Raw genomic sequence first — 25,961 nt, 5'->3', positions numbered from 1 at the left:
TATCATCTATATTTAATGTGCGTTAATAATTTAACAGCCCATTGAAAGATTTAAGCTGGCTGGCTTATATACGTACAAGGTGACAGATTAAAGGAAAAATGTGGTGTTTCCCCTGAATAGCTTTGGGTTGATTTTACAAGACTACTGGAGTGATGGAGCACCAGCGTCATCTAATGTGACGTGAGGATATGTGTCGCATGTTTTCATGCTTCTTAAAGCATTAGATTAAGCCATTTGCCCTATGGATGAGGGTGAAGAGACCGCTCCTATTATGGGGTTGTTGATTTGTGATGAGTTTTTCCTCTAAGTGGACCTAAACCATGGCAGAAAAATGCAGCCCACAGCATAAAGGAACTATCAGAGTGCAGCTGTCAAACATTTGGGTTTTTTTTGTTGCATGAGATATTGTTAGATGCATATATAATACATAGAAGTATGTTTGTTATAAACTTAATTTAGATTTACTCATAACTGCAATAAAGTCATTAAACTATGAAATTTAGATTGTAAGAAAGATTAAGCAGCAACTGAGCATTAATGCTGGATGACACGCAAAGACAACAAAGATTTAATTTAGCCTTCTTGAAAAAAAAACTCAAAATCTGAACATGACCATGTCCACAATTTTTGCTTACATCATATTTAAAATGAGTTTTTAAAAGTTTTTTCTTTGAATTTTCAAAATTCAAAGTTCAAAAACACACAAAAATATATAATATACATTCTTTCTGTATTATTCAAATAAATACTGAGTTTAAGTGATTTCCAACACACTGCCTATTTTTACCGACACTATTGTATCCTAACCTATAGATTCAAAATTAAAATGTCTGAAGAAGACATCTGTGATCACAGTGTAATATTAATCGAGTACATAAATAAGTGTTATTTTGGATAAAGAGTTCTTGAACCCACAAACACTGAATGCAAGCTTTGCTTTGGTGTTAATAAGACAATAAGATCCTCCCTATCCTCGTACCTGACTTCAATCCTACACTGAATTTCAGGACCTCATCACCTTTGGCCTCCTATAGCGCCGCACGACTCTGTCTGGTGTTTGAGATGGACAGTGTGTCACCTGGGGGTGTGTGAGGGAGCAAAGTGAAACGCACTGACAGACTGCGTGCGTGCAAGTACAGTATGTGGCTGTATGTTTACACTCTCCACACACTGTAGGTGCTGTGGCTGCACACAGGCTGGCTGTTTCTCTCTGAAACGCTGTCGTACTGTTGACCACACGCGGTCGCCTCCTGTCACATTAGATTGCTGCTTCTTGAGCACCTTCAAAACACACATGCGAAATACATGCAAAATAAAATTCAGTCATGCAGTGCACACACAGATTATTCACAAACAGATTATTTTACAATAATTATGCCCTAACTCTTCAAACACCACAAACACAGAATTTCATCATCCTTCATACAAAAGCAGCACACTCGGTCTTTTTTTCTTTATTTTTATTGTTTCACATTGACATTCGTGAACATGATAGACATCCGAAAGAAAAAAGTTCATTTAGTAAGAAGAGAAATGAGAAAGTCAACCGAAAAGATGAAAACATAAAATAACATTATCGCACTCCCATATTCGTCTTCCCTGTAATTAGTCTTTTCAGGTACATGACAAAAGTATCTTTCAAAATATTTTGAAAAAAAAAATATGCACACATACACACATAAGCATAATTCCCCATACATTTATGATGAAAATTGGGAGTCGTATGAATTTTGTTGACAAGAAATAACAGAGTTATCCATCACCTGGTTACTTCTTCCACTGCTAAATTTGCAATAAGTATTTATCTTTTATTATAAAGTCCAAATGATAGAGCTCCTTGATTAATTACATGCTTTTGTCTTAAATTCATTTAGTACAACAGTGCTCCAGGCTTCCCTACATCCTTACACATCACTGAACACCACACCCTGTGAGTAAATAGAATATGGTACATACATTCATATATTTTGGTCCTATGTTCATTGCAAGATGCAACTTTAGCTTTATTTTAATTTACTAAAGCTAACGGAAAAATACATTTATTTTAAGGAGATACAAAAAGAGAAATTTCTCTGAATGTTTAAGGCTTAAGGACACACTTGACACTTGAATGTATAACTGAGCATCTCAGTGCGACTGCATTCAAGGAGAAGCTTCTTAAAACACCTCAGTGGTTTAGGCATATAAAATGGGAAAATTATTCCAAATAAAGGGATTCTTAGATGGTTTTTGGGGGGTGGAGGGTTGTAAAAGTCAAAGAAAAAATTCATTAAAAAGACCAAAAAATAGCTTTTTTTCTCTCTTTTCCATGTGCTGTGGGAGATCTTTCCATTTCCTCTTATTTCGTCCTCCTCCTCCTCCTCTGCAGTGATCTGTCACATCCAGTTAGTCAGTCCCCCCTCCCTCTTTAGTTCCTGTACTCGTCCCCACAGTCCCCGATGATCGCCATGAGGTCCCTGGAGCGTTGTGTCACTGCTTCGATGGCAGCGAGATCTTCAGCCGTCAGCTTCAGGTCAGAGCTGCAGCTTCGCAGGCTGTCACTGATGTGCTGCCCCGCCCCTGCGACGCCTAGTCGGCAACCCACAATGACTCCACCCACTGCAGGCCGGTCCAGCACGTAACGCGTCGCCACACTGGCTATTGAGGAGTCACGTCTCTTAGCTACCGTCTCCAAGGTGGCGAGGAGATCTTGGAAAAGACTCCAGCCACCCCAAGTGTCGATCATGTTCTTGTACTTGGAAAGGGAGGCGGTGTAGAGCTCCGCCCTAGACATAGGCTCCACCTTTCCGAGATAGCGTTCAGAGAGCAGACCGCCAGCTGCACCAAGAAAAAAATGGATGTAAGTGAAATGGAGGGGGGGCGGATGAAGGAGTTAAAAGTGTCAGGGTGGAGAGAGGGGAGAAGAGGGAGGACAGATGGGGCGGAAGGATGGAGATAAGTAAGAAACGGTAGGGAAAACATGAAGGGAGGGGAGAAGTGATGGAGGAAAAGAGGTGTACATGGAGACCATTGTGGTTAGGAGGAGGATGGGATGCAGAGGGGGGAAAGTTAGCAGAAAATAGAAGGGGGAGGGAAAAAAATGAAAGCAAGGAAGAGAGAAAGAGGATGTGTCGTCATGTCATCTGACTCCATCTCAGAAACCCACCATTTTACAGTCCCACACAACAATAATAATAACTCGCATTAGATGAAGTAACGTCTACTGAAGAGAGACTGAAGTCGAATATTGCTAATGTAAGATGACTACACGCAAATAAAGGAGTTATATCTCACCGAGCGTGCCGTAAGTGAGGAGCTTAATGTTGTTGGCCACACAGAACTGCTCCATCCTGGCTGCAGGTCGCTGGTCAATCACCGAGTACTGAACCTGCACAGACGGCCACATTAAACACAAAGAGAAGAGGAAGACTATCCTAAATGTGATGGAGCAGTGTTCTCACACGTAGAGGGATGTGTTACCTGGTTGCTGGAAATGCGGATGCCTTTGCTGGTGATCTCTTCCAACCTCTGTGTGTCAAAGTTAGTGAGGGCGAGCTCACCTGAGGAAAAAATAGTCAGAGTCTTAACTTGTGTGTCTGGGAACCAGCACACCTCTGGTACTGTAGTCAAGATTTAATGCAATGGAATAACGACACACATTAGTCAAGATTTGTTGTTAAGAGTCAAAACCAAATCTGTGTGTATGTGTTTTTCTATCTATACCAAAGTGCACGCTGATATTAAACCATGATTAGCCACCAAAAGAGTCTAATTCTTGTGTTTATATACATTTATGTTGTTCTCCTCAGAGTTTCCCAGAGTACAAAGCAATTTTTTGTCATTCATTTTTGTCACTCATAAAAACTTATGAGTTTATATTATAAGCATATGTTGTCCGTTCATTTATAATTGTGCATTTAATAGTACAGCGCACATACGTATGACTCCTTCCTGCTGCAGGTCAGAGAGGTGACCCAGTGCCTCCAGATATCTCTTGTCCCCATAGTCCCACCAGTGAAACTGAACACAGTCCAGGGTGTCCACCTGCATTCGAGTCATGGACCGCTGCAACGCCTTCTCCACCACCTGCAAGAACAGAGAGTTCAGCTGATTTTTTTTAAAGTTCTCCCAGAAACATCAAAAAATGTCAAAGCTGAGTGCTGGATTTTATGGACTGATACTAGAATCAAACCTAACTGTATCTATTTCGAGCCATTCATAGAGATAAAGACAGAAAAGAAATACTGGCGAGGTTATGATTTGATTCTTAATAAAGACATGCACTGCTCTCTAGTGGATAAAACCGGTCTCACTGTTAAAAGCACGGCAGACTGAGCATTGCTGAGCGGCTCACCTTGCGCTCCATCAGTCCAGGTCTCGGTACATATTTAGTCAAACCCTGCAGAGCCGGGCTGAGACTCCCAGAGGATTTGGACTTCAGCTAAAGATCAAACAAAGGTAAAAGTTGAAAGAACACTAGTGACTGAGCGGGGTTACATTTTACAGCTAGACCTAACACACTAATTCTGAATTAAGGGTGGAAGAGTTAAAAAGTATATGTGGATGGGTTTTCTTTATATGGGGAAAAAGCCTGGACAGCTTGTGTGGGGAAATAAAAACAAGAAGCTTGCTGAAAGAGCAAAGAGCTTTCCGGTCATCTGCACATTATTCCAGGTGAACAGCTGACAAAGGCTGATACCATCAGACTGCCACAACACATCAGCTGATATTGCATCAACTGACCTGAGTGCACACACTGGCACCCGTGAGTGTGGGAGTGTCTTAAAGTGCACGCCAAGTATCTGCACCTCTGTGAATAACCAATGCTAAAAAAAATATCAGCACTTTCTGCTGTGACACAAAACTTTTCCCACGTGCGGGACTAATAAAGGTTTATTTTATCTCTTATCTTTAAATTCTGATGTAATTGTGTTTTCCTACAAAATACTTGACAAGGTCCTGTCAAGAACTCCTAAGGCAAGGTCGTTATTTACTGTCAAATAACTCATTCTCAGCATATGACAGAAAATTACACAGGTTTCTGTCTCTAAATCAGGAACCCTGCTCTACCCTTTCTGCTCTCTGTAGTTCATCTTTTCCTTGTGAATATCACACATACAAACACGCTGCGGTACACTCCAACTGCAACTGTGTAAACATCAGATTTGAAACATCACAGTAGTAAGAGTCCTCCATCCCTCCTCACTCAAGTTTAATTTATCTGTATTGACATCTTCCAGCACACTGAATAAAGCTGGCAAAACTGAGGTTTCTTCAAAGTAAAATGGCTTTTTTCTTCCCATTGTTGTCAAGCGGTTGCTCATAAGGGATTGTGTAATTGCTGGGGCTTCTTTCTGATATTGTAGGGTGTTTATCATACTGTATGGTCTTCTCCTCACCCCAAAACAATTGGTGCCTCTCCCCAAGTCTGGTTCTGTCTGCGGTTTCTTCCTGTTCAAAGGGCTCATACGGGGGTTTCTTTCGAATATTTTAGAGCCTTTACCTTACAATATAAAGTGACTTGAAGTAACTGCTGTGGCGATGTGTAAGTAATACCGAATTCAGTTTATACACACACTTACCTGGCTGTTAAACTGTCCAAAGATTTCCTCTGCAGGCCCGTAAATGTCTGCCATGTCGAATGTGGTTAAACCGGCATCTACATACTCCTGCATGGCCTCAACTACAGACATGAAATGAAAGAGGAAAACAGAGAAAAGGAGGAAAGCAGCACAGATAAGGCGACGCGTGGTGGAGCTTAGAGAATTAGTGTGAATCATTTCTAGTGTATCAATCCAGCTTTAATTATCATCCTTAGTTTGTCCAGATACGTTTTAGCTATTACTGTTTATTTATCCCAGAACAATTACAATAGACCAACAGTACAACTCTGCATGAGGGCTTCATTTATTATAGGATTATTGTACTGCACTATAACTGTACCTAATAAATTCATTGAATGAATGAAGCATACGAAAATAAAATAAAAATCAAGACAGCTAGCTATTTTTTTAAGTTATAGCTACCCGGGGTTTACTGTTCACCTGCCCTGATTTTATCCACCGCTCCGTGCGCCCCGGACACCTGCCACATCCCGTTCAGGACCCGGCAGATCTCCAGACCTCCGGACAGTGTCACTTTGGGCACCGAGGACATTCTGCTGTGAGGGCCGAGGGAGAAGCTGCTGGAGGCGGCCTGCCGTCTTACTTTTTCCCCAGTTGTAAATAAAAGGAAAAGGATAACTTTGGTAAGTGTCCTTGCTGGGAGCGGTGTCGTGCATTAACCGGTGAAGTACTAAATCACTTAAGCGTTAAAGTGACTTACTCCGTGTACGCCAAAAGACCTGCTGGACTCAAAACCGGCACACAGCACTGCAGGTCACCGCTTATCGCCGTCAATTTGAAACATTTATCAGTTACAAAAGAGTTTGGCAACAGTTACAAAACAGACCACTGTTTCCACCAATAGCTGACGCTGTTTTACCGGAAATAAAAATCACTCTACAGGCAAGCTGGCTGCTGATTGCTGCCCCCTGCTGGATAATTCAGGAGGGGACTAAAATACCTGAAAACATAACTCGAAAACAAGCAACACCAATAACACACAGATGTGACGCAGTAAAAAATAAAAAGTATCTTTACTTTTCGGTTACATCTCAATTAGAAATCAATAGCACTGTTCATCCAGACGAACTGTGCAGCAGTCCAATTTTAAATTTCACTCTGCAGTTTCTGCCGCCTTCTTTTTTTTCTTCCTCTTCCTCCTCTTCTTATTGTTGGGTTTGCTGCCAGTCTGTACTCCTACAGGTGTTAGTCTGTCCTCTGTCTCTGAAGCTTCAGAGTCGTCTTCTGAAGCTCTAGGTCTCTTCTCAGAGGAAGGCAGATTGCGTGGTTTCACCTCTGGGCCGCTGTGACGGAGTAAAGAGCAAGAGTCAACCTACTCATCTAAAAACACTACAGCAAACTTCCACAGTACTACTGCTGAGAGAAACAACTAATAATAATAAGTTGCATAGGTAATCATGTTTTATCCCAAAACAAAGACTTGAACAGATCTAAACAGTGTTACAGTAGAATTAAAATAAAAGAAAAAAAAATTACTGACAAATTCAATATGTTTTTATGAGCAGACAGGGAACAAATACAGAAAATCAAATATAACAGACACAACTAAAAACTATTTAGCTAAACACACTGTTAGCTAACCACACAGATGTGTGCGCAGACCTGCATGGCCATAACTCAATGTAACAGCTGGTGTTAAGGTTATTTTTGTAAGTTTACATGACACTCAAGTATTCACCTTATCTGAACAGCCAGTTCCTGCTTTGTATTTCCAGGCTCGCTGTGTTTCTCCAGCAGGGCCACGAAGAAACCGTGCGTGAGGGTCTTGGTGGTGCTGGCACGCAGACACTGTGGGAGGGGCTCCAGGCCTCGCTCAGGCCACTCAGCCAACAGAGGAACTAGTCTGGACGGGGAGACACGAAAGGATTTGAGTAACACTTCTAACAACCAGTTTGGAATAAACAACATACCTGAGGGAGCAAAACCCCAACACTGAACACCTGAACGTTTGTTGCATTTTTTTAACATGTTTTGAGTTTGTAAAAGCTACCTCAGCCTGCATCTCTACACTTACAAACAAAACCGTAACACGCACACACCCCTCCAAAGGGGCAAAGGTTAAAATATCAATACTACAGTCTAAATATCAGGAGAGCAAATCAATATGCTTTCAGATGTGTGGCTACATGTTGGTGACCTTTTCCTGGATTCTGGGTGGCTGTAGCTCAGGTGGTAGAGCAGGTCATCCACTGATCGGAAGGTTGGTGGTTCGATTCCTGGCTTCCCCTAGTCTACATGCCAAATATCCTTGGGCAAGATACTAACCCCAAATTGCTCTCCGATGCATCCATCGGAGTATGAATGTGTGTGAATGTTAGCTATGAAGCACTTAAAAAGATGTGCTTGTGCGAATGGGTGTGAATGGGTGAATGCACAAGTTGTGTAAAGCGCTTTGAGTGCTCAGATGAGTAGAAAAGCGCTATATAAGAACCAGTCCATTTACCATTTACCATATGTATTATGGATATTTGAAATTAAGCTGCACTTTGTCACAGTCCTCTTTTAATGAAAATCTTAAATCTTGTGCCGTCAGTGTCATTGCATAGTCCTGAAAATGGTCTCACACACCTGTAATGTCCAGTTTTATTGACAACAGTACAATGCAGTACTGCTACTATAACATGCATGTGTGTCAAGGTGGAGAGATCACAGAAAAATAAAAAAAATCTCCAGGTTTCATCGTCTAGACAGCTAAATAAGAATAGAATGCTTTAAAATGATAAATAAACAGTCTGAATGTTTTCAGGCTGTTGCTACCTGAAGCCGGGGTTCTGCTGCAGACAGGCAGCTACCACTTCCTCATTCTCCTGTTTGTGGATGGAGCAGGTGGAGTAGACCAGGCGCTTCAGGCTGGGAAACCTGAGAGCGTGGTTAAGGCAGCGTAGCTGGAAGGAGGCCAAAGAGGCCAGACGAGCCTGCTCCTTCTCCTGGTCAGCAGAGGTGTTGTCCTGGAGGCACACCATACCTGAACCCCGACACACACAGATTACAATGTTTTTTTGGTTGTTGTTTTTTTTACTATAATTAAGCTGTTTGTTTCTTTATTTGCACACTGGGACTCTGATTCTTGCTTATACTTGTGAAACACAGCTAAGTTTTGCAGTATCTGCTTAGGGGGAAACATGAACTTGAGAGAGGAAGGATGGATCTGTGATGCCTAAATGGGTTTCTATTCCAGTTTCTACTCTGCACACCCACATCTGTGACTAACGTTTGTTACATAAACAACAAATTCAATGTTTAAAAATGAAATAAATATGATACATTTTGCATTCAAAGTAAACTAAAGCGTCATAAATTGAAGATACATATGCACAGATGTTATAAAGAACCCTACTGCAGTCATACAAACACAGGGATAACTGGTCACTCTACCTGAACCACTGCAGGAGGGATCGAGCAGGATGTACTCAACATCCTTATACTGCGGGTTGTCGGGGTCCACCTTCAGGAAGTCCTGGTTGGCCAGCTGCTGACAGGTGACCCCTGCACGGAGCAGGAGAGTTGACATGGTGGCCAAGCGCTTTCCATCCAAATCAAAAGCAAACAGCCTGCCCTTGTTCTTCATGATGGCTGCCAGCTGGCTGGTTTTGTTGCCGGGTGCGGCACAGGCATCAATGATGTGGCTACCAGGTGGAGGACTAAGAAGATGAGCGGGGAGGCAGCTGGCTTTGTCCTGCAGAACTATGTGGCCTGCTTTGTACAGGAAGTGGTCATGGAAGTCAGTTTTAGGAGAGAAGACCAGCAGCTCTGGCAGGTGCAGGTCACTCAGAAAGTATCTGTCCTTCAGGGATAAGTCTTCCAGCCTGGAAGCCTTCCCCAGGTAGGAGAAGCCATCCCTCTTCAGGTAGTCCACAACATCCTCCACACTGGTCTTCAGAGTGTTCACCCGTACATATCTGGGCAGCTTGTCCCCAGCAGGGTGCTTGACACTGCAAGGAAGCAGGTCTTCATTCCTGCTTACCTTCTGCTTCACCTTCATGCGAGCCAACTCCGCCTGCAGCCTGGAGCGATGCTTCATCATCATGGCCTTCCAGGATCCGCCACACTTCAGCCCCTGGCCTATCAGCAGGTCGTACACGAGCACCTTAGCCAGGGGCATCTTTAGCTTGGTATGCCTGAGTAGCTTGGTGGACTCGATGATCTCCTGCAGGACGGAGGAAAACTTCTGGGTCTCACAAACCAGAGCGAACAGCTGCTTAATGTTCTTGAATTGACTGTCGTAAACCAGAGTTTTCAAAGCCCCCTGTTTACCATCGACCTTCTCCATGATCTCTGCTGCTTTCAGGTACAGAGCCATGGCGAAAGAGGGGGGGGGTTTTCCTACTGCGCTCAAACACTCCTTTTCTTTCTTTAGTTCTGGGCAGGAAACAACGAGCGAGTTTATTTGAGCTCTATAGAAGCAGCCTCTTCTATACTTTTCCTGCGTGCACACGTGAGAAGAGAGGTCATGACACCGGAAGTACTCGTTGACGCACTGTTTTTCTTTTGACGTAAGTAGCAGTAACTGGTGCCGGATCAAAGACAGTAGAAAACGTCTCTACCGCCCCCTGGTGTCTGGCTCCAATACAAACAAGTTGTCCTCAAATGTTCTTCTCTCCTTGAGATGCTTTAACAGCGTGACTTGTCATGGATCGCCTAAATAAGAGTTAAGATGCTGCGGCAGAAGAAGAACACGAGGTAATTTAATGACATAAATCACTAATGCAGATTTAAAACACTTTTGAACTGAAACATAGCAAACGTGGAAACTGTTCTGATAATGCAGTTATATTTTTACTAAATAAGTTTACATAGATTTTATGGAGGCTGTGTGTGCTTTCCAACAGCAAATATCAATGCATGTTCTGAAGAACATATTTATTGATATGAATAGTAACGATCGCCAGGATTCATTTCATTCTAAACATGCCATAAACAGGATAGTTGCAACTTCAATGATGTCACAGACTACAAATCTGTTCTGGATTTGGGATACATGATGATACTCTGTACTGAGTCTGCACAATAAAGTGCACAATAACCAGTTTGCTTTTTGTCTGGGGTATGGAGTGGAAGTGTGATTTTCCACTTTCTTTATTGAATAATTCTACTTTAAATGATAATGGCTGCATGTGATTAAAAGACTGTAAAAAAATGCTGAGCATGTTTCTCTTTCTGCTAACGACTTGTTCTTTACTTTAAAAACTTTGGATCAATGTGATTCAGGATTGATAGCTCCCAACTTACCTGAGCCTGAACTCAGATGGTGTGATACCTAGTCTAAAAAGGAGATGGACAATCTGGGTTTATCAAAGCACACTTCAAAAACAAAGCAGCTGTAATTGGGGGTGCACTCCTGCTCATGACATGAATAAATTTGCACAACTGTGTAAGCACTATTAATGCTGAATGATATTTGCAAGTTTTCTTGTGTTGTATTCACTGGCATCCACAGTGAAGAAATCGTGGACAGCGGAGAAACTCCCGGTGGTGGAGCAGACTGGGACAAAGTTCCACTGATGAAAAGAGAGTCACGATGGATTTTATAAAAATTAAATAAAAAAAAGATTCAGACCAAAAGATTTGTGATCTACACAATGCAAGCTGATCAACTGAAGCTGATTTTCATTCAGTATATTTTTCATCTGCTTGAATATTTCCTGGCTCACACAGTGCTCAACCTGCTAGACTATTGTTTGTTATTAATTTATTTTAAGTGTGTAATCTTATCTTTGAATCAAACATGCATACATATATACACTATGTTCATTATAATAGGATACATATATACTGTCAAACACCACTCTGACATTCCATTCACGCTCAGCTGAATATTAAAATGGACAAATATGCTTCATCTCTGCATTGTTCCCTCTAAGCTGAGCGCGTGAGCAATCGCGCACTGCCGACACAGTCTCCGCGCACAGAAAATCAGCTAAATAAAATAAATATTTACTTTAATTCCAATTCAAACTGGGTTTTTTTTTGTTTGTTTGTTTTGTGCGTGGCGCAGATTTTCTGTGAAGGGGAGACGATGTGAGCAGCGCGCGATTGCTCACGCGCTCAACTTAGAGGGACCCTGCATACACTATGATCATTATAGAATGACATGAAATATTAAAACTGAGCTTAATCTTCAACATAAGCAGTAGTCATATAAATTCATGTACTCTTAAACACTAATGGTGAAGGTTTTTCTGAACATCTTTTGTGATGTTCGCCAGTATTAGTTATTGCGGTGTTCTGATAGTATGGCTACTTATACTGAAGAAATTGGTCTAAATAAATAACTAAATAAAAATGTTTTTATTTATATAGCACCTTTCAAGACAGAATCACAAAGTGCTGCACATAAGATTACAAGTCATAAAAAGATTTAAAAAGAGAATATAAAACAGGCAAAAATTTAACCAAAAGCAGTTTTTAAAAGGTGAGTTTTGAGATGTTTTTTAAAAACAGCTACTGAGTCCGCAGTTCTTAATGTTAGTGGGAGAGAGTTCCACAGTCTAGGGGCCACAGTGGCAAAAGCTCTATCACCCTTAGTCCTCCTCTTAGTATTTTTTTAGCAAGTAAGCCCTGATCAGATGACCTCAAAGACCTGCTGGGGACATAGGGCTGTAGCAGATCGGAGATGTAGGCTGGCGCCAGTCCGTGCACAGCTCTGTAGGTCAAGACCAGGATCTTAAAACTGACTCTAAATTTAACAGGAAGCCAGTGTAACTGAGATAACAACGGTGTCACATGTGAGTACTTGGAGGATTTTGTCAAAAGCCTAGCTGCAGCGTTTTGCACAACCTGCAGATGATCCAGAGAACCTTTGCTTGGACACAAACAGCGAACTACAATAATCCAAGCGTGACGAAATAAATGCATGTATAGCAATCTCCAGTTCAGAGCGAGATAAAATCGGGCTTAACTTAGCCACATTTCTTAAATGATAAAAACAAGACCGAACCAGAGATTTCACATGCCCATCCAATGTGAGAGTCGAGTCAAAAGTGACACCTAAATTCCTGATAGAGGATTTAAGATACACTGAAAGAGGACCAAGGGCTTTCACTATCTGGGATAAAAATCTATCAGGGGCGCATACGAGGACTTTGGTTTTTCCCTCGTTGAGTTGGAGGAAATTTGCAGCCATCCAACATTTGATCAAATCTAAGCAATTATTCAGACGCTGAAGCTTAGATAAATCCTCGGGCATAAAAGAAACGTACAACTGAATATCATCAGCATAACAGTGATAAGAAATGTCCTCAAAAGAGCCCATTATATGCTGGAGGGGGAGAAGATATATTAAAAAAAACAAATCCTCCAGCACTCGTTGTTGTCACCTATTGCTAATGTTTTGACGCTGGTAACCTCTCATACGATGTAAGAATTTAATTCAGCTTGAGGAAATCCATGAAAAGAATTGTAGGATTTCAAGTCTTGAGGCATCTTTGAAAGAAGAACAGGAACTGGTTGCTAAAATGACAAAGGAATCCAAAGATGAAAAATGGAAAATGTTTTGCTGGAAACCAAATCCCAGCTAAGGTCCGCAGAGTCACAGAATGTAGATCTCACAAACAAATATGAGGCAAAAATTCGGGCTCTTCATAAGGCAATCAAACACCTTGAAAATAAATGTGCCACTGAAAAAATGATGCGGGACAAGAAAGAAAAGGAGGTGGAATCTCTGGTTGTCCTTAAAATCAAAAATGAGCAGGAAAAACAAGAACTCAAGATGAAGCTAAGCAAGACGACTGAGGAAAAAAATGAAAAAGTTAAAGAACTGCAGAAACAACATGAGCTGCTTCAAACTAAGATTCAGAACCATGAGAAGTACATTCATCGTAATGACTTCCTCGAAAGAAGGATAGACGAGCTTCTTACACTACCTGGGGAGATGTACTGCCGTCAACAGAAAGTTAAAAATGTGGAAGAAGAAAAAGAGAAACTACAGGCTGAACTTAAAAAGTGTCAAAGACAAAATGAGGAGTACAAAGCGGGAAAGCGCTGGGCAATAGACGAGAAAAACACACTGACAAAGAAAATGATGAACTGAAAGCACGTCTTAGGGAGAAGCAATGTAACAATATAACGTTGAGGAAAGAGTTAAAAGCCAAAGTCCTGGAATCTGAAAGTCAGATAAAGGAGCTGGCAAGGCAAAGTTTTACTATAGACCGCCTGGAAAAATGTCTTAAGGTTAAAACTAAGCAAATAGTTCAATTTGAAAAGGAGACGCAGGAATCTGGGAAGAAAATTTCATCCCAAGTGTTAAGAGATTTTCAAATGTTTCAAGTATTATTCCCACTTCTATTCATATGTTATTGAAAGTTTATCTTTAATTTTAGTGTTAATAGTTGTTTACCCATTTATTCTTTCCATTTAATCGTATGTTATAATTTTACTGCTTCACTGAGGTGAAGCTGAAGTAAAGACAAAAGCATAGTGTTGTCAGATATGATTTACCCAGTATATCTCCTCTGTACCTGGCTCTCTACGAGCCGTTTCACTCCCAGGAAGGGGAGAGCAGGACGTTCTTATCTACACTCCAAGGTACCAAGAGGGGCCTGTTCTTATGGATCACATACAGCCACACACACACACACTCTGAGATCATAAACTTCACACACACACACTCTGAAACGCTATAAATAAAGAACTGCCACATACGCTGGTTGTGAGCCTGAGACAGCAGAGCTCACCCAGCGTGCGCACGTTGTTACCATCTAAACTGTCTTGAGTGTCTTTATTTCGCCTGAAGGATGTCTTGTTTAAATATTTACTCCTAACATTTATTTGGTCCTTCGAGCCGGATTGGACATTGAATTTTAACTAATTTTGTGCTCCAACAGAGTGACCTCGTCGTTTCCTGGATTCGTGAACCCACGCTGCAAAGTCTGTCGCGACAGCCTGTTTCTAGTGAAACAGTAAAGACCAACTACATGAATTCGCCGTTGGCCAGCGTTTTTAGCAAGAGGTCCACGATCCCAGGGAGCGAGGAGGATTCTCTCTGACCGGCATTTTCATCCGAACCAGGTGAATATAAACACTCAAGAACACATTGCGGCTAAAATCGGTTTTTAGATTGACACGGTTCTGAAAAGACTCGTCCTTTAAGGACTGGAAGTCGGGAAAAGGCTCGTCCTTTAAGGACTGGAAGTCGGGAAAAGACTCGTCCTTTAAGGACTGGAAGTCGGGTATTAAGACTCGCCTGTAAGACGGAACTGGCAGTCCCCTGGGAGACTCGTTCCGCAATTAAAAGGCTGGAAGTCAGGGATCTCACTCTTACGAGTGAAAGGACTCGCCTGTAAGACGGAGTTTGACTGTCCTGAGTGGGGTCACTCCGCAGTTTAAAAGGCTGGAAGTCAGGGATCTCACTCTCACGAGTGAATGAAAATAAAGAACGTGTCAATTAAAATAGGATTATAGTACCGCGTGTGAAGTTTATGTGTTGTTGAGGAGTGAGTGACCTTTTGAATAGAAACAACAGGTTTCTGCACCACTCTTACTGTTTCCTGTGTTGACCGATGTACTGATGAGAAGGGGTCAAAGGTTGCGCATCAACGCATAAGATTAAGGCCGCCCTGGGTCTAGACCAGGGTAGAAGGCTGCCTTGATAACCTTCCCCGACTCTAATATCAGCGAAGGTCACACAGAGTGTATATTGGCAGTAAATAAATAAAAGCAAAACAAGGTGTTTCCAAATACAATAAATCAAAATAAAATATATATGAAATATAAAATAATATACTATTGTATATTAGTATATACTATTAAATATTGTAATATACTATTGCTGTTATAAAAACAGGTAAAAAAAAAAACAATAATAATACCATTAATAATGACATAATATTAATGATAAGAGGCACCTGAGTCAGTTATGATGTGAGGTGGATGAGTGTTAAAAGTAATCTGCATTAGGCTTAAGGTTGCTCAAATACAGTACAATGACATATGAGATGAAGTACAACAGGTAAATATTTAAACTAATGACGTGCATAGAGGCACTTGACCTGTTTGAAAATTGTCGTCCTAATATGAGCCATTGTTGGGATATAGAGCACACCTATGAAAACACCTAATATGCAGAACCCTGTATAAAACGGCTAAAACTACATGATGGAGAAGCTGAAATTAATATGTGTAAGTCTTTGCCACTGTGGGCAAAAGCACGCAACCACTGTGTGAGGTTGCGTTGCTGTCTCTTCTGAGCTGATGAGCAAGCTACACATTATCAGATCAGGAGCTGGCTGAGAACTCATCAAAGAGAGAGAAACTGAACTATGATAACTCGAGTATGTAGCGTATCCATGAGTTCAGCTTCATCTTTCAGATGCGCAGCAGTTTTCCTGGATCTTGACTCGTGTGTAGAGTGTTCATAGCATCAGCATCATGTTTTTTGTTTATTTGTTTTGTTGGGTTGAAAAATAATTAAATAAACTTGTGATCATACTTATGGATCACCATGGCACATATCATCAGCCATATGATTATTTATGTAGATGAAAAAAGTGAGTGTGAATGTGCCTGATGTCGCAGTGTGTGTGCGCGTTGTGTAAAAGTGATTGTCTCCAATTGTGAGAGCGGTGATTCTGCAGGTCACCAGCTATTGCAAAAAAAAAAAAAAAAAAAAAAAAAAAGAGTAAAAAGAGACAGAATCTACAAAATAGATGAAAAATGATCATAGGAAAAAGGTTATGTGTTTATCAGCCAAGAACAACTACAATCTCATTTTCTGCTTTTAAGAAAGGAGAGTTCACGAAAGACAGAGAGAGAGTTCTGTGTGTCGGTTAAGCAGTGATGATAATAATGAAAATGTCTTAGTTTGTCACTTTCAGATGAAAAGCAGACCTGGATCAGTTTTCCACATGCAGCGGTCGGAAGAAAGTTATAGTTTAAGATCATTGGAAACATTCAGGCCAGGTTTCTGGCTAATTTATTTACAGCACCATGTGTCCCTCAACCTCACAAGCGAGCTCTCACTCCTCCCTGAAGACAAGGAATGCAGTTCCCCAAGAGCAATAACGTGGCAGATAAAGAGACAGCAGAGTCCTGAGCAAAGAGACCCAGCAAGCAGCAGCAGTGTGGACAAACAGCAGTGGAGAAGAAGGGCAAGCCATCATCCTGACTGATGAATGGCACTGTGTTTCCAACAAGCTGCAACTTCACTGTGCTTGTGAAAAGAACTGAGGAGACTGTTGGAAGTTGACATTTGCCACCTTTGGAGAAAATGGCAAGAAGAGACAGTGGAACAGGACAAAGCTGAAGAAGAACTGCCGGCTATTGGACTGTTGAAGTGGGAGAGAACAACAGAGTGAGTAGGTGAGAACACAGAGGAATGCTGTTGTTTAATGTGGGAAATCAAAATTTTGGGCTAGCAAATCTGGGCAAAATAATACTGACTGCTTAAGTAGGAAAATTGTGAAGGAATCTGAACCACTGCAAAAAGAAACATATACAAAATCACACACACAAGCAGAACATGCATTAACCCTACTAACACAAACACAAGAGAGCTCATGAAGGTTAGACAGCATCTTGAGCATGTGAGTCTGTTTATCATCTTGTCCAAGTCACCTCGTGTGATGAAAAGATCAGTGGACTCATAGCACGTTAGTTAAAAATGATCAAATAAATAGCAGAGAAGTGTGTAGGAAAGGCAGCTTTAAGAACATGCCCTGCTGGAGATGCAGCTCCACAGACATTGATTAAACCTATCTAATAACACAAACACACATGCGATAAAAATCAGTTTGTAATCTCTCATCAGTGCTAAAATAGTGTAAATTTAACAGAGACTTGTTATTAAATGCTGAATTTATCCAATGCTGACAGTTAACTCTCTAGGTTGCAGGACAACAGTTTAATTTTTGTAGGAAAAAGATTCTGGTTTGAACAACCAGTGATCAGACAATAAATTTAGTTGTTAATATAGTAAATTGGGAGATGCTTTCTGCCTGATTGATGCAGCACAAAATATTTTACTGTATGAGGGAAATTCTATTTTTGTGATAATATTTTGAACATGCATTTCTGATGTCCTGTCATCTTAGTGGGTTAATAGCTGATATGCAAAATAGTTGATCGTTCTTAGATCAATGCAAGGTGATTGAATTCTAGCACGAGTGAATGAGATGTGTTGGAGTTTGTTAGTGTGGAGACTCTAAAACACTGAGTTTCCTGTTGTGATGTGTGAGTGCATCCTGCACCTAGATACACAACTCTGAATATACAAGAACGAACTTCTTTTGTGAAATGCATGACAACATGTCACATTTTATGATGAAGGGGAAAAAGGAAAACTAAATGAGATCTTTGGCCTAAATGAGTAAAACGCACAGATTAAATTCATAGCTAATAAGACATTAGGCTTATGTTGTGTGTTGTGTGGCTGATGGTTGGTTTGGTGTTTATCTAGCTGATGATTTTTCTTTTGTTGCAAAGTTGAGCCTGCCAGTTAGTATGATGGTTTGATAAATCATGCTAATGGTATGATTTGCCCTCCTGAGATGAGGAGCATGTGTCATGACTGAACGAGGCCTTTTTATTTTGATACTTTCACAGTGCATTGAAAGTTTTGTTTGATAATCTCTGTTTGAGCAGATCTGCATGATTGGAACAAAAGCGCTAAACGACATGTCAAGAAAACCGTTGCAAACCGTTAACTTTCTCCAAAATATTGAAATGGGCTCAGGAGAAAGTCACTTATCTGGGATAATTAAAATGAAAGTCCCTGTCAAAAAGGATTGAGCGAGATAATCCAGTCTAAATTCTTCTTTTGAAAAATTCTTCTTTTTCTTTTTACAATGACGTCATTTTGCTATGTGTGGAAACTGAATGCGTCGATGGGTTCCACTTTTAGCAAAGAATGAATGAATGCATGAATGAGTGAATGACAAATGAATAAGAGAAATAAAACTGACTGATTGACAACAGCTGACAAAAGCTGACGAGACTGACTGACTTAACACCATTGTGTGAAGTTAACCCTCACCTGACAAAGGTGCAGATAAATCTATGTGTGTGTTTTGTTCTTATAAGGAGCAGGAAGATGATAGCACCATCCGAGGTTGCATGACGATTTAGCCTTTTAAATGCCACTTTCTGTGTTTGCATCTACCAAGGGTGTTATTCACTACCTTGTGTTGCTCACAGAGGTAACTGTGAGAAAGTGTGTATACACCTGCGCAGCGCTAACATCTCTACAGCATTACAGTTCTTCATGTGATTTGATCATGTGATTTATACCAGGATAGCTGGTTGATGTTTTTCCTACTACAGGATTTCTGGGTTCATGTATGAAGAAAACTGTGTTTGCAGGTTATGAGTTGGTGATGCTGTTACACTGTGTTGTTGGGGAAAATGTTAAAGGTTACTTTGACGATGTGAATAACATGTGAGAACTTTATGGTCTTTTTATAGCACCTCTGGACCCTGTCAATTTGTACCTGACCTCCAGGATTGTCTATGTGTGTTGCTAATGTTTGTTTTTCTAAGAGTACATGTAGAGGATTCAGCAGAGACGGACAAGTAACATGAGAAAGCAAATATGAGATGCAGTGTTTATGGAGTAGTTTAATATGGGGCTCATTAGCTGGCCACTACTGAGCTCCTAGTGATAGCTAAGTGGAGTGACTTTGCTTAAGGGACGTCACCAATTACATTAATGTTAACTGAGTACATGGGATGATCCATGTCTGAGGCAAATTATGCCAATAATTGCAGTTTACTGATTGGGAAAACCTGCACATGATACTTGTCCTCTTGATGCTGAATGCTTTCATACTCGTATTATACAATTGTTTATAAGTGTGAAGGTTGATTTTACTTCTAGATCTTGTTTTCCAGGCCATGATGGTGTGTATGCAGGCTCCTGGCGGAGCGGGGTTTTAAGCAAACCTAATATGCAAAACACACTAACATCTTTTATTGTAGGTCCGGGGTGGTGCTGCTCCAGAGGGGGAGACACCCTGATGTTGCCTGGGACATGATCTCGCTAACGTTTTATTTCAGACAGGAATCTAGGTTTGATGAGTTGACTCATGGGAGTGTCCATGCGTCAAGAGGAGGGGTCCAGAATTATAGAGTTACATGAAACTATCTTTTTTATGTTTTCTAAACTATGTTTTTATGATTTTTGTGTGATTAACAGTTCATTTACAGGTATTAAACCTATGCAAAGTGGTGCACCCATGTTCAGATGAGGCTTTGATGGTCCATAGATAGAGTTCACTGAACTAAAGAATGTGGTTTGATGATGATTGATATGCTTTCCAGATAGAAGTTTTTTCCTCCTAGCAAGGAAATACAGGTGCAGCAGTCCAGGGTTTTGCTGAAAGGAATCTCTTGAGAAATCTTCTGAGGCCCAGTGAGAAGCGAACCCAGTCCAGGCATAGCTGACAGCCAAGGAAGTGGTTGAGGTCAAAGGTCGAGCTGTTTGGGGCCCATCATGAGATCAGACTTTGGAGCCACAGCAAGGACCACGAAGCTGCGTTGGAATGAGAGCTGTGCCAAGGGGGCTTTCCAGAGACCAACAGAGGAGATTGTGGATGACAGACGGGCACCTGAAGGATGAGGGGAGCGTGCCAAGCTCCAATCGACAGCGCAGGCGGAGTCCAAGGATGGCATCATGATTCTGTGAAAAGCACAGGAACCAGAAGCGATGGTGGTGATGACAGCAGTTTCCTATGAACATCACCTAATACTGTGTCACTATACTGTGCATACGATGGCACACTGAAGAGTGCTGGGATCATAACAGCAGTAAGATAACTGGATCCAGCATCCTTTCCACAGAGGTTTCTCCTGCAGAGGATGGACAATGGAGGAGTCATAAATATCCCCCACAGGACAGAGGCCTGAAGTGAGGTGATGGGGGTTGGTAGAGGCCATAAAACTAGAGTGCTGAAGGGGTCTGCAGCTTTCAAGATAGCTGAGACCCACGTTGACAAACCACAAACTCCGATTATGGAGACCTGAGTCACATACTTAGGGCACATCTTAGGTGAAGGCAGAAAGCTACTAAACAAAGAAAAGAAGCTATATACAATGCGCGATAGCCACAAGACTAAGCATTCACATTTTTCTGACTCTTAATGAGCCTAAGTTATGACCTTGGCTCCCTATTTTTCTGCCTCCACCAGAGATGGGAGTGAAGCTCCCGTGGAATGTGCTCTGTTCTCCTTACTGCATCTATAAAAAATAGCATTCAGTAACTTGAATATAACCTTTCTACTTACATTTAGGTGGAAGTGCAGATTAGATGAAAACAGTTAAATTCAACAAAGAGTTTGATTACTCTGGAGAAACGGGAAATGTGTCTGTAACAGGAAAGCGTGTAACAGGAACCACATGCCCATACAAAGGAGCTGACTGTGTCAAGGACGCAGACAGACTGAGAAACACAGAGACAGCCAATATGTTTACTCTAACTGTTTTAATAGTTTTGCAATTTTCATTAGTTTTATTTTTCTTTAGTTTTGACTTAAGATTTTAAAACTAAACACATTTTTGCTATAAAATCAGTTAATTTTGATTAGTTTTGTGACCACTAGTTAAAGACACTTCTATACATTGAATTTCAAAACTTCAACTAATACTGAGTGAACCAGTAAACAAGTCAATAAGAGAAACAACTCTAGCAGAGTGGATGACAAAGTTGCTGGAAAACAGAGAAATAGTTTTGAACAATCAACTGCCGAGTGATTCTCTTCCAGTTTCTTGCAGGTTGAAAAAAGGTTGAACCAATCCAAGAACCACAATCTCCCGAACAGAAAAGTGAGCAATAAAGTCTAGACTGCAGACCGCTCTAACCTCTGGTGTTCACTCGGTGGGGAGAAGGGCTATCAGTGGCAACACTGAGACACTCGCTCCTCTTGCTGAGTGTCTACTCATTGGAGGCCGAGGGTGTGTCCACGGTCGAGAAGAGGAGAACGCTCACAGAGGGAGACCTAATGGAGATGGAAATACTAAATGCAAGCCAGGATGCCCCTGAGGGCATGAACACGGCCTGCACCAACAACCCATGTGACCCACACTGCCCGAGGATCTACCGGCAGGCTCCAAATGTGACGTGTCTTGAAAGGGGAACCATTTTTAAGCTGCAGCCTATGCCCAGAAGAACGCGCAGCGCAACAAGAAACAAAGAAGTGGAGAACAATGCTGCACCTTCATACCTAACAACACTGCAGCTGACGGCAGTCTGACCAGAGCCCTGGAAAGACTGAAGACCCTGAACGAGAAAATGAAAGAACATTCTGGAGTGGACACTTCCATGTGGGACAGCTGGATGGACATGTTTGGAAAGTATTGCAAGCTAGTGTCATCAATCCTAGTGTCAATAGCTGTTTTTGCAGCCATATTGACCCTATGTGGCTGTTGTTGTATTCCCTGCATAAGATCCATGATCAACAGACTGATAGCCACAGCTATTACACCGGACCCTGTCGGCCAAAAAGAAAGTATGACACTGCTGGAGCACGCCGACACTGACTCAAACACCGACGACGAAGATGAAGAAACAACCTGTGACTAAAAGAAAAAGACACTCCTGTTAATAATGAAGCAACAGTTAAAAATGCACTGTCAAGAGACTGTATGCTGATAAAAGTTAAAATGTGTAAACAAAATTAACAACAGGAGGGATATGTTAAGAGATTTTCAAATGTTTCAAGTATTATTCCCACTTCTATTCATATGTTATTGAAAGTTTATCTTTAATTTTAGTGTTAATAGTTGTTTACCCATTTATTCTTTCCATTTAATCGTATGTTATAATTTTACTGCTTCACTGAGGTGAAGCAGAAGTAAAGACAAAAGCATAGTGTTGTCAGATATGATTTACCCAGTATATCTCCTCTGTACCTGGCTCTCTACGAGCCGTTTCACTCCCAGGAAGGGGAGAGCAGGACGTTCTTATCTACACTCCAAGGTACCAAGAGGGGCCTGTTCTTATGGATCACATACAGCCACACACACACACACTCTGAGATCATAAACTTCACACACACACACTCTGAAACGCTATAAATAAAGAACTGCCACATACGCTGGTTGTGAGCCTGAGACAGCAGAGCTCACCCAGCGTGCGCACGTTGTTACCATCTAAACTGTCTTGAGTGTCTTTATTTCGCCTGAAGGATGTCTTGTTTAAATATTTACTCCTAACACCAAGAAAATAAGATAGCCCGTCTGAAAACTGCTCTTAGGAAAGCAGAAAACGATCTGGAACTGGAGATAAAGAGAAGTGAAAATCTTAGGTCTGATAAAGTGCTCCTTTCTGAGACAAAGTTCTGTATTGAGAACGAACTCTATACAGCTAGAGACACTATAAAGACACTTCAGAATAAAATCAAAGAAAAGGCCCAAGAACACCAATAGACAAACGTAGGCCTTGCCAATGCTAAGACCAGCTATAATGCTGTAAAAACTGAGCTGGACATTATCAGAAAGCAGCAGGCAGAACTAAAGACAGAACATGAGAAACAGCTTAGCTCTACAAATGACAACCTCTTCGCAGTGACGTCAAAGTTGACGCAAACTGTGGAGGACAAAGAAGAGGTTGAGAAAGCTCTTTGACCTGAGTAATGTGGAATACTTTCCATCCAAAGACGACAATGAGCTGAAAGAACAACAGAAAGAAATCAGAGACCTTAAGGGCAAAATGGGTAACATGCTTACCACATATGACAGTAAGCTAAGAGCAGTGCATGGCCTGCTACCTCCTATTTCCACTAGGGCCCGGTCTAAAACTGTAGACAACTCAAACAAGCAGTCTGAGTCTAGGAGCTCACTCAAACTCCATTCCACTGTTACTCCCAAGGCAGAAGAAGAAAGGTTTCATCCCCATCCACCTCTGCTTCATCCCCATCCACCTGTACTTAATTCCCAGTCAACTCTACGTAGAGTATACAATCCTGGTGCAAAAACAATCAAGCGCCGGCCTTCAGCCAAACCCAAACACATCTAAAATAACCCTCCTACCAGTTCTCACACTGACTCCAAAGAAATAATCAGCTTTTAAGTTGGTTAAAAATATATATATATTTTGTTTCCAAAGTCAAAATAAATCACAAAGGGACAATATTAGAAAATAAATTAAATACCCGCCCATCCTGAGGATATATTACATCCGTAACCCGGGAGTGGCTGTATTTGCTGTAACATCATAAATGTAAGACAATAAGGACATCCCTGCATGTGTGAGGAAGTGACATGCATTTCATCTATGTCGCTTCATCACCCCCAACCGGTCGAGGTAGATGGCCGCCCCTCACTGAGTTTTTCCTTCCCACTGTCGCCAAGTGCTTGCTCATAGGGGATCTTCGGATTGTTGGGTTTTCTCTGCATTATTGTAGGGATGTTACCTTGCAATATTATATTATATATTAGATTATAATAAAGGTTTAAAATTGGCACAAATAAAATTGATGTGAACTGAGTTTTTCTTTTGATGTGTACAAGTGGTTGTATTTGAGTACTTTTGATCTGCTTTTATTCGCTACTACGCACACACTGGCTTCAAAAATACAAAGTGATGGCAGTCCCCATAAAAAGGGAATTTTGGCTTCATTTTTGTACAGTGGCAAGAAGTGGAGTGGGGTTATTAAAATAGGCTGTTTTCAGCTATTTTTAAAGCTAAATTTTAGTTAGTGAAACTTTAGTTACTGTGGACAAATACATACTTCATATTTTAAAGTAAATACATTTTCAGTAATCTGCAGTCTGCTGTTGGGGGAAAGCGCGTGTTCGGTAGCTAATCCGTGTATATACCCTGACTAAAGAAATCACTGTGGTGTGCTTGAATGTTGATTAAAGAGTGCTGTAGTTCAGACAGTAGTTCTGCTGCTCTGACTGTACTTAACTGAAATGACGTTAAGAGCTGTAGCTGAAGATAACGCACTGAAATGGTTTATATTGCTAGCTAGCTAAGATGAGCAGTGTAAAGACTAGAAAAGTTTGGTTTACAAAACCTGTGCTGGCAAATGGTATGGGGACTGTAATTAATATTTCACTTTAATAATTAATTACACTACTGAGCACTCAAAATAATATAAGTAGAACATTTATAGATCACATGATTTGAGAGTTGTTTGTGAATAGTGATGGGATTTCCGGCTATTTTTAGAGAACCGGCTCTTTCGGCTCGGCTCACTTAAAAGAGCCGGCTCTTTCTATTATTAACAACAATATAAAATTATGGACAAAAGGAATTACTAGTGTATAAAAAAAGTGGTTTTATTTACCGTAATTCCCGGACTACAGAGCGCACCTGATTAAAAGCCGCATGCTCTAATTTTAGAAAGAAAATCTATTTTGTACTTGTACAGGCCGTACCGGATTTTAAGCCATATGCGTTTCACTCGTAATATGAGATATTTACACTGAAATATTACACGTGAGGATTTTAACGTTTAATTTAATCCATAAGGTAACATAAACGTTATGGTAAAATACAAAAATACATACTGCAAATGCTTCTTTTCCTCGAACAGCGCCTGTAACACGGCTACCTTTAAGTATACGTACTATCGGTAACACACAAATTACGTTGCTTATGGTTTTTTTACGGAACAGTACACAAACAACATTACAACGTCTCTTAACAACCGGTAAAAATATATACCGTATATATACTACTTAACAATTTTATTGGTCTACTGTTACCAGGCAAAATGTTTTTGGCCGCATGAAAAAAAATATGCATTAGCCGCACGTCAGTATAAGCCGCAGTGTTCACAGTGTGGGAAAAAAGTAGCGGCTTATGACCCGAAAACTACGGTATATATGTTTATACATAAATATATACGATGGCCCCTAGAGACAAAGCACGTACAAACTCCAAAAAGCACGTACAAATTCCAAAGCACGTACAAATTCCAAAGCACGTACAAACTCCAAAGCATGTACAAACTCCAAAACACATATATATTCAAATAATTAAAAAAAATGTTCATTTAGCTGTTACTACCACACACCAAATCCGGTTGTTGGTACTTCCTGGCTTGTGTAGCCACTAGGTAACAAAAGTTCAACACTGCCCCTAGCATCCTGGAGCACTTCCGTTGTGTTTTGTATGTGTTTTGGAGTTTGTACGTGCTTCAGAGTTTTTACATGTTTTGGAGTTTGTACACGCTTCGGGGTTTGTACGCGCTATCGAGGTTTTACGTGTTTTGGAGTTTTTACGTGTTTTGGAGTTTGTACATGCTTTGTCTCTAGGGGCCACCGTAAATATACCAAGAGCTGTTTCGTTCGCGACCAATACATCATTATTTGTGAAGATTTATTGGAAAGATGTATACAGGAATGCGAGAATGAATTAAAGCAAGGTCGAGATAGACACTGCTTCAGATGCATGAAACTAGGGTAAAAGCACCAACCAACAAG

The 25,961-nt window shown here is 40.9% G+C and overlaps 2 protein-coding genes across 3 annotated transcripts; both read right to left on the bottom strand.

Moving 5' to 3' along the window:
• Window positions 1–1,503: 1,503 nt before the first annotated feature.
• Window positions 1,504–6,543, bottom strand: LOC134619351 (uncharacterized). 2 transcript variants are annotated; one of them, XM_063465138.1, is made up of 8 exons: window positions 6,304–6,543; window positions 6,024–6,185; window positions 5,562–5,662; window positions 4,334–4,420; window positions 3,918–4,065; window positions 3,460–3,539; window positions 3,274–3,367; window positions 1,504–2,817 (listed from the first exon to the last, which is right to left on the bottom strand). In XM_063465138.1, the coding sequence occupies exons 2-8, from the start codon at window positions 6,133–6,135 to the stop codon at window positions 2,408–2,410; spliced, it is 1,032 nt and encodes a 343-aa protein (XP_063321208.1). In that variant the 5' UTR covers window positions 6,136–6,185; window positions 6,304–6,543; the 3' UTR covers window positions 1,504–2,407. The 2 variants fall into 2 exon arrangements, with proteins under 2 accessions (XP_063321208.1, XP_063321209.1); XM_063465139.1 differs by lacking the exon at window positions 6,304–6,543 and having other exon boundaries at window positions 6,006–6,125.
• A 54-nt stretch (window positions 6,544–6,597) lies between these two features.
• nsun5 (NOP2/Sun RNA methyltransferase 5) lies at window positions 6,598–10,139 on the bottom strand. The gene is made up of 4 exons (XM_063465137.1): window positions 8,979–10,139; window positions 8,361–8,568; window positions 7,282–7,446; window positions 6,598–6,886 (listed from the first exon to the last, which is right to left on the bottom strand). The coding sequence occupies exons 1-4, from the start codon at window positions 9,901–9,903 to the stop codon at window positions 6,697–6,699; spliced, it is 1,488 nt and encodes a 495-aa protein (XP_063321207.1). The 5' UTR covers window positions 9,904–10,139; the 3' UTR covers window positions 6,598–6,696.
• Between the last annotated feature and the right edge of the window lie 15,822 nt (window positions 10,140–25,961).

The sequence above is a fragment of the Pelmatolapia mariae genome, linkage group LG20 (genome assembly GCF_036321145.2).
Source record: "Pelmatolapia mariae isolate MD_Pm_ZW linkage group LG20, Pm_UMD_F_2, whole genome shotgun sequence".
NCBI classification, from domain to species: domain Eukaryota; kingdom Metazoa; phylum Chordata; class Actinopteri; order Cichliformes; family Cichlidae; genus Pelmatolapia; species Pelmatolapia mariae.
The sequence above is the reverse complement of the archived record's forward strand: the minus strand, read 5'-3'. Positions and strand labels throughout refer to the sequence as shown.

Excerpts from the sequence above, each read along its gene's own strand:
- LOC134619351 (XM_063465138.1), bottom strand. The coding sequence starts at position 6,135 with ATGTCCTCGGTGCCCAAAGTGACACTGTCCGGAGGTCTGGAGATCTGC. Across the intron at positions 4,421-5,561 it reads TTGGACAGTTTAACAGCCAG|CTGAAGTCCAAATCCTCTGG; the intron begins GTAAGTGTGTGT and ends TTTGATCTTTAG. Across the intron at positions 3,368-3,459 it reads TCCGCATTTCCAGCAACCAG|GTTCAGTACTCGGTGATTGA; the intron begins GTAACACATCCC and ends CCGTCTGTGCAG.
- nsun5 (XM_063465137.1), bottom strand. The coding sequence starts at position 9,903 with ATGGCTCTGTACCTGAAAGCAGCAGAGATCATGGAGAAGGTCGATGGT. Across the intron at positions 8,569-8,978 it reads TCCCTCCTGCAGTGGTTCAG|GTATGGTGTGCCTCCAGGAC; the intron begins GTAGAGTGACCA and ends GTCGGGGTTCAG. Across the intron at positions 7,447-8,360 it reads CAGCAGAACCCCGGCTTCAG|ACTAGTTCCTCTGTTGGCTG; the intron begins GTAGCAACAGCC and ends CTCCCCGTCCAG.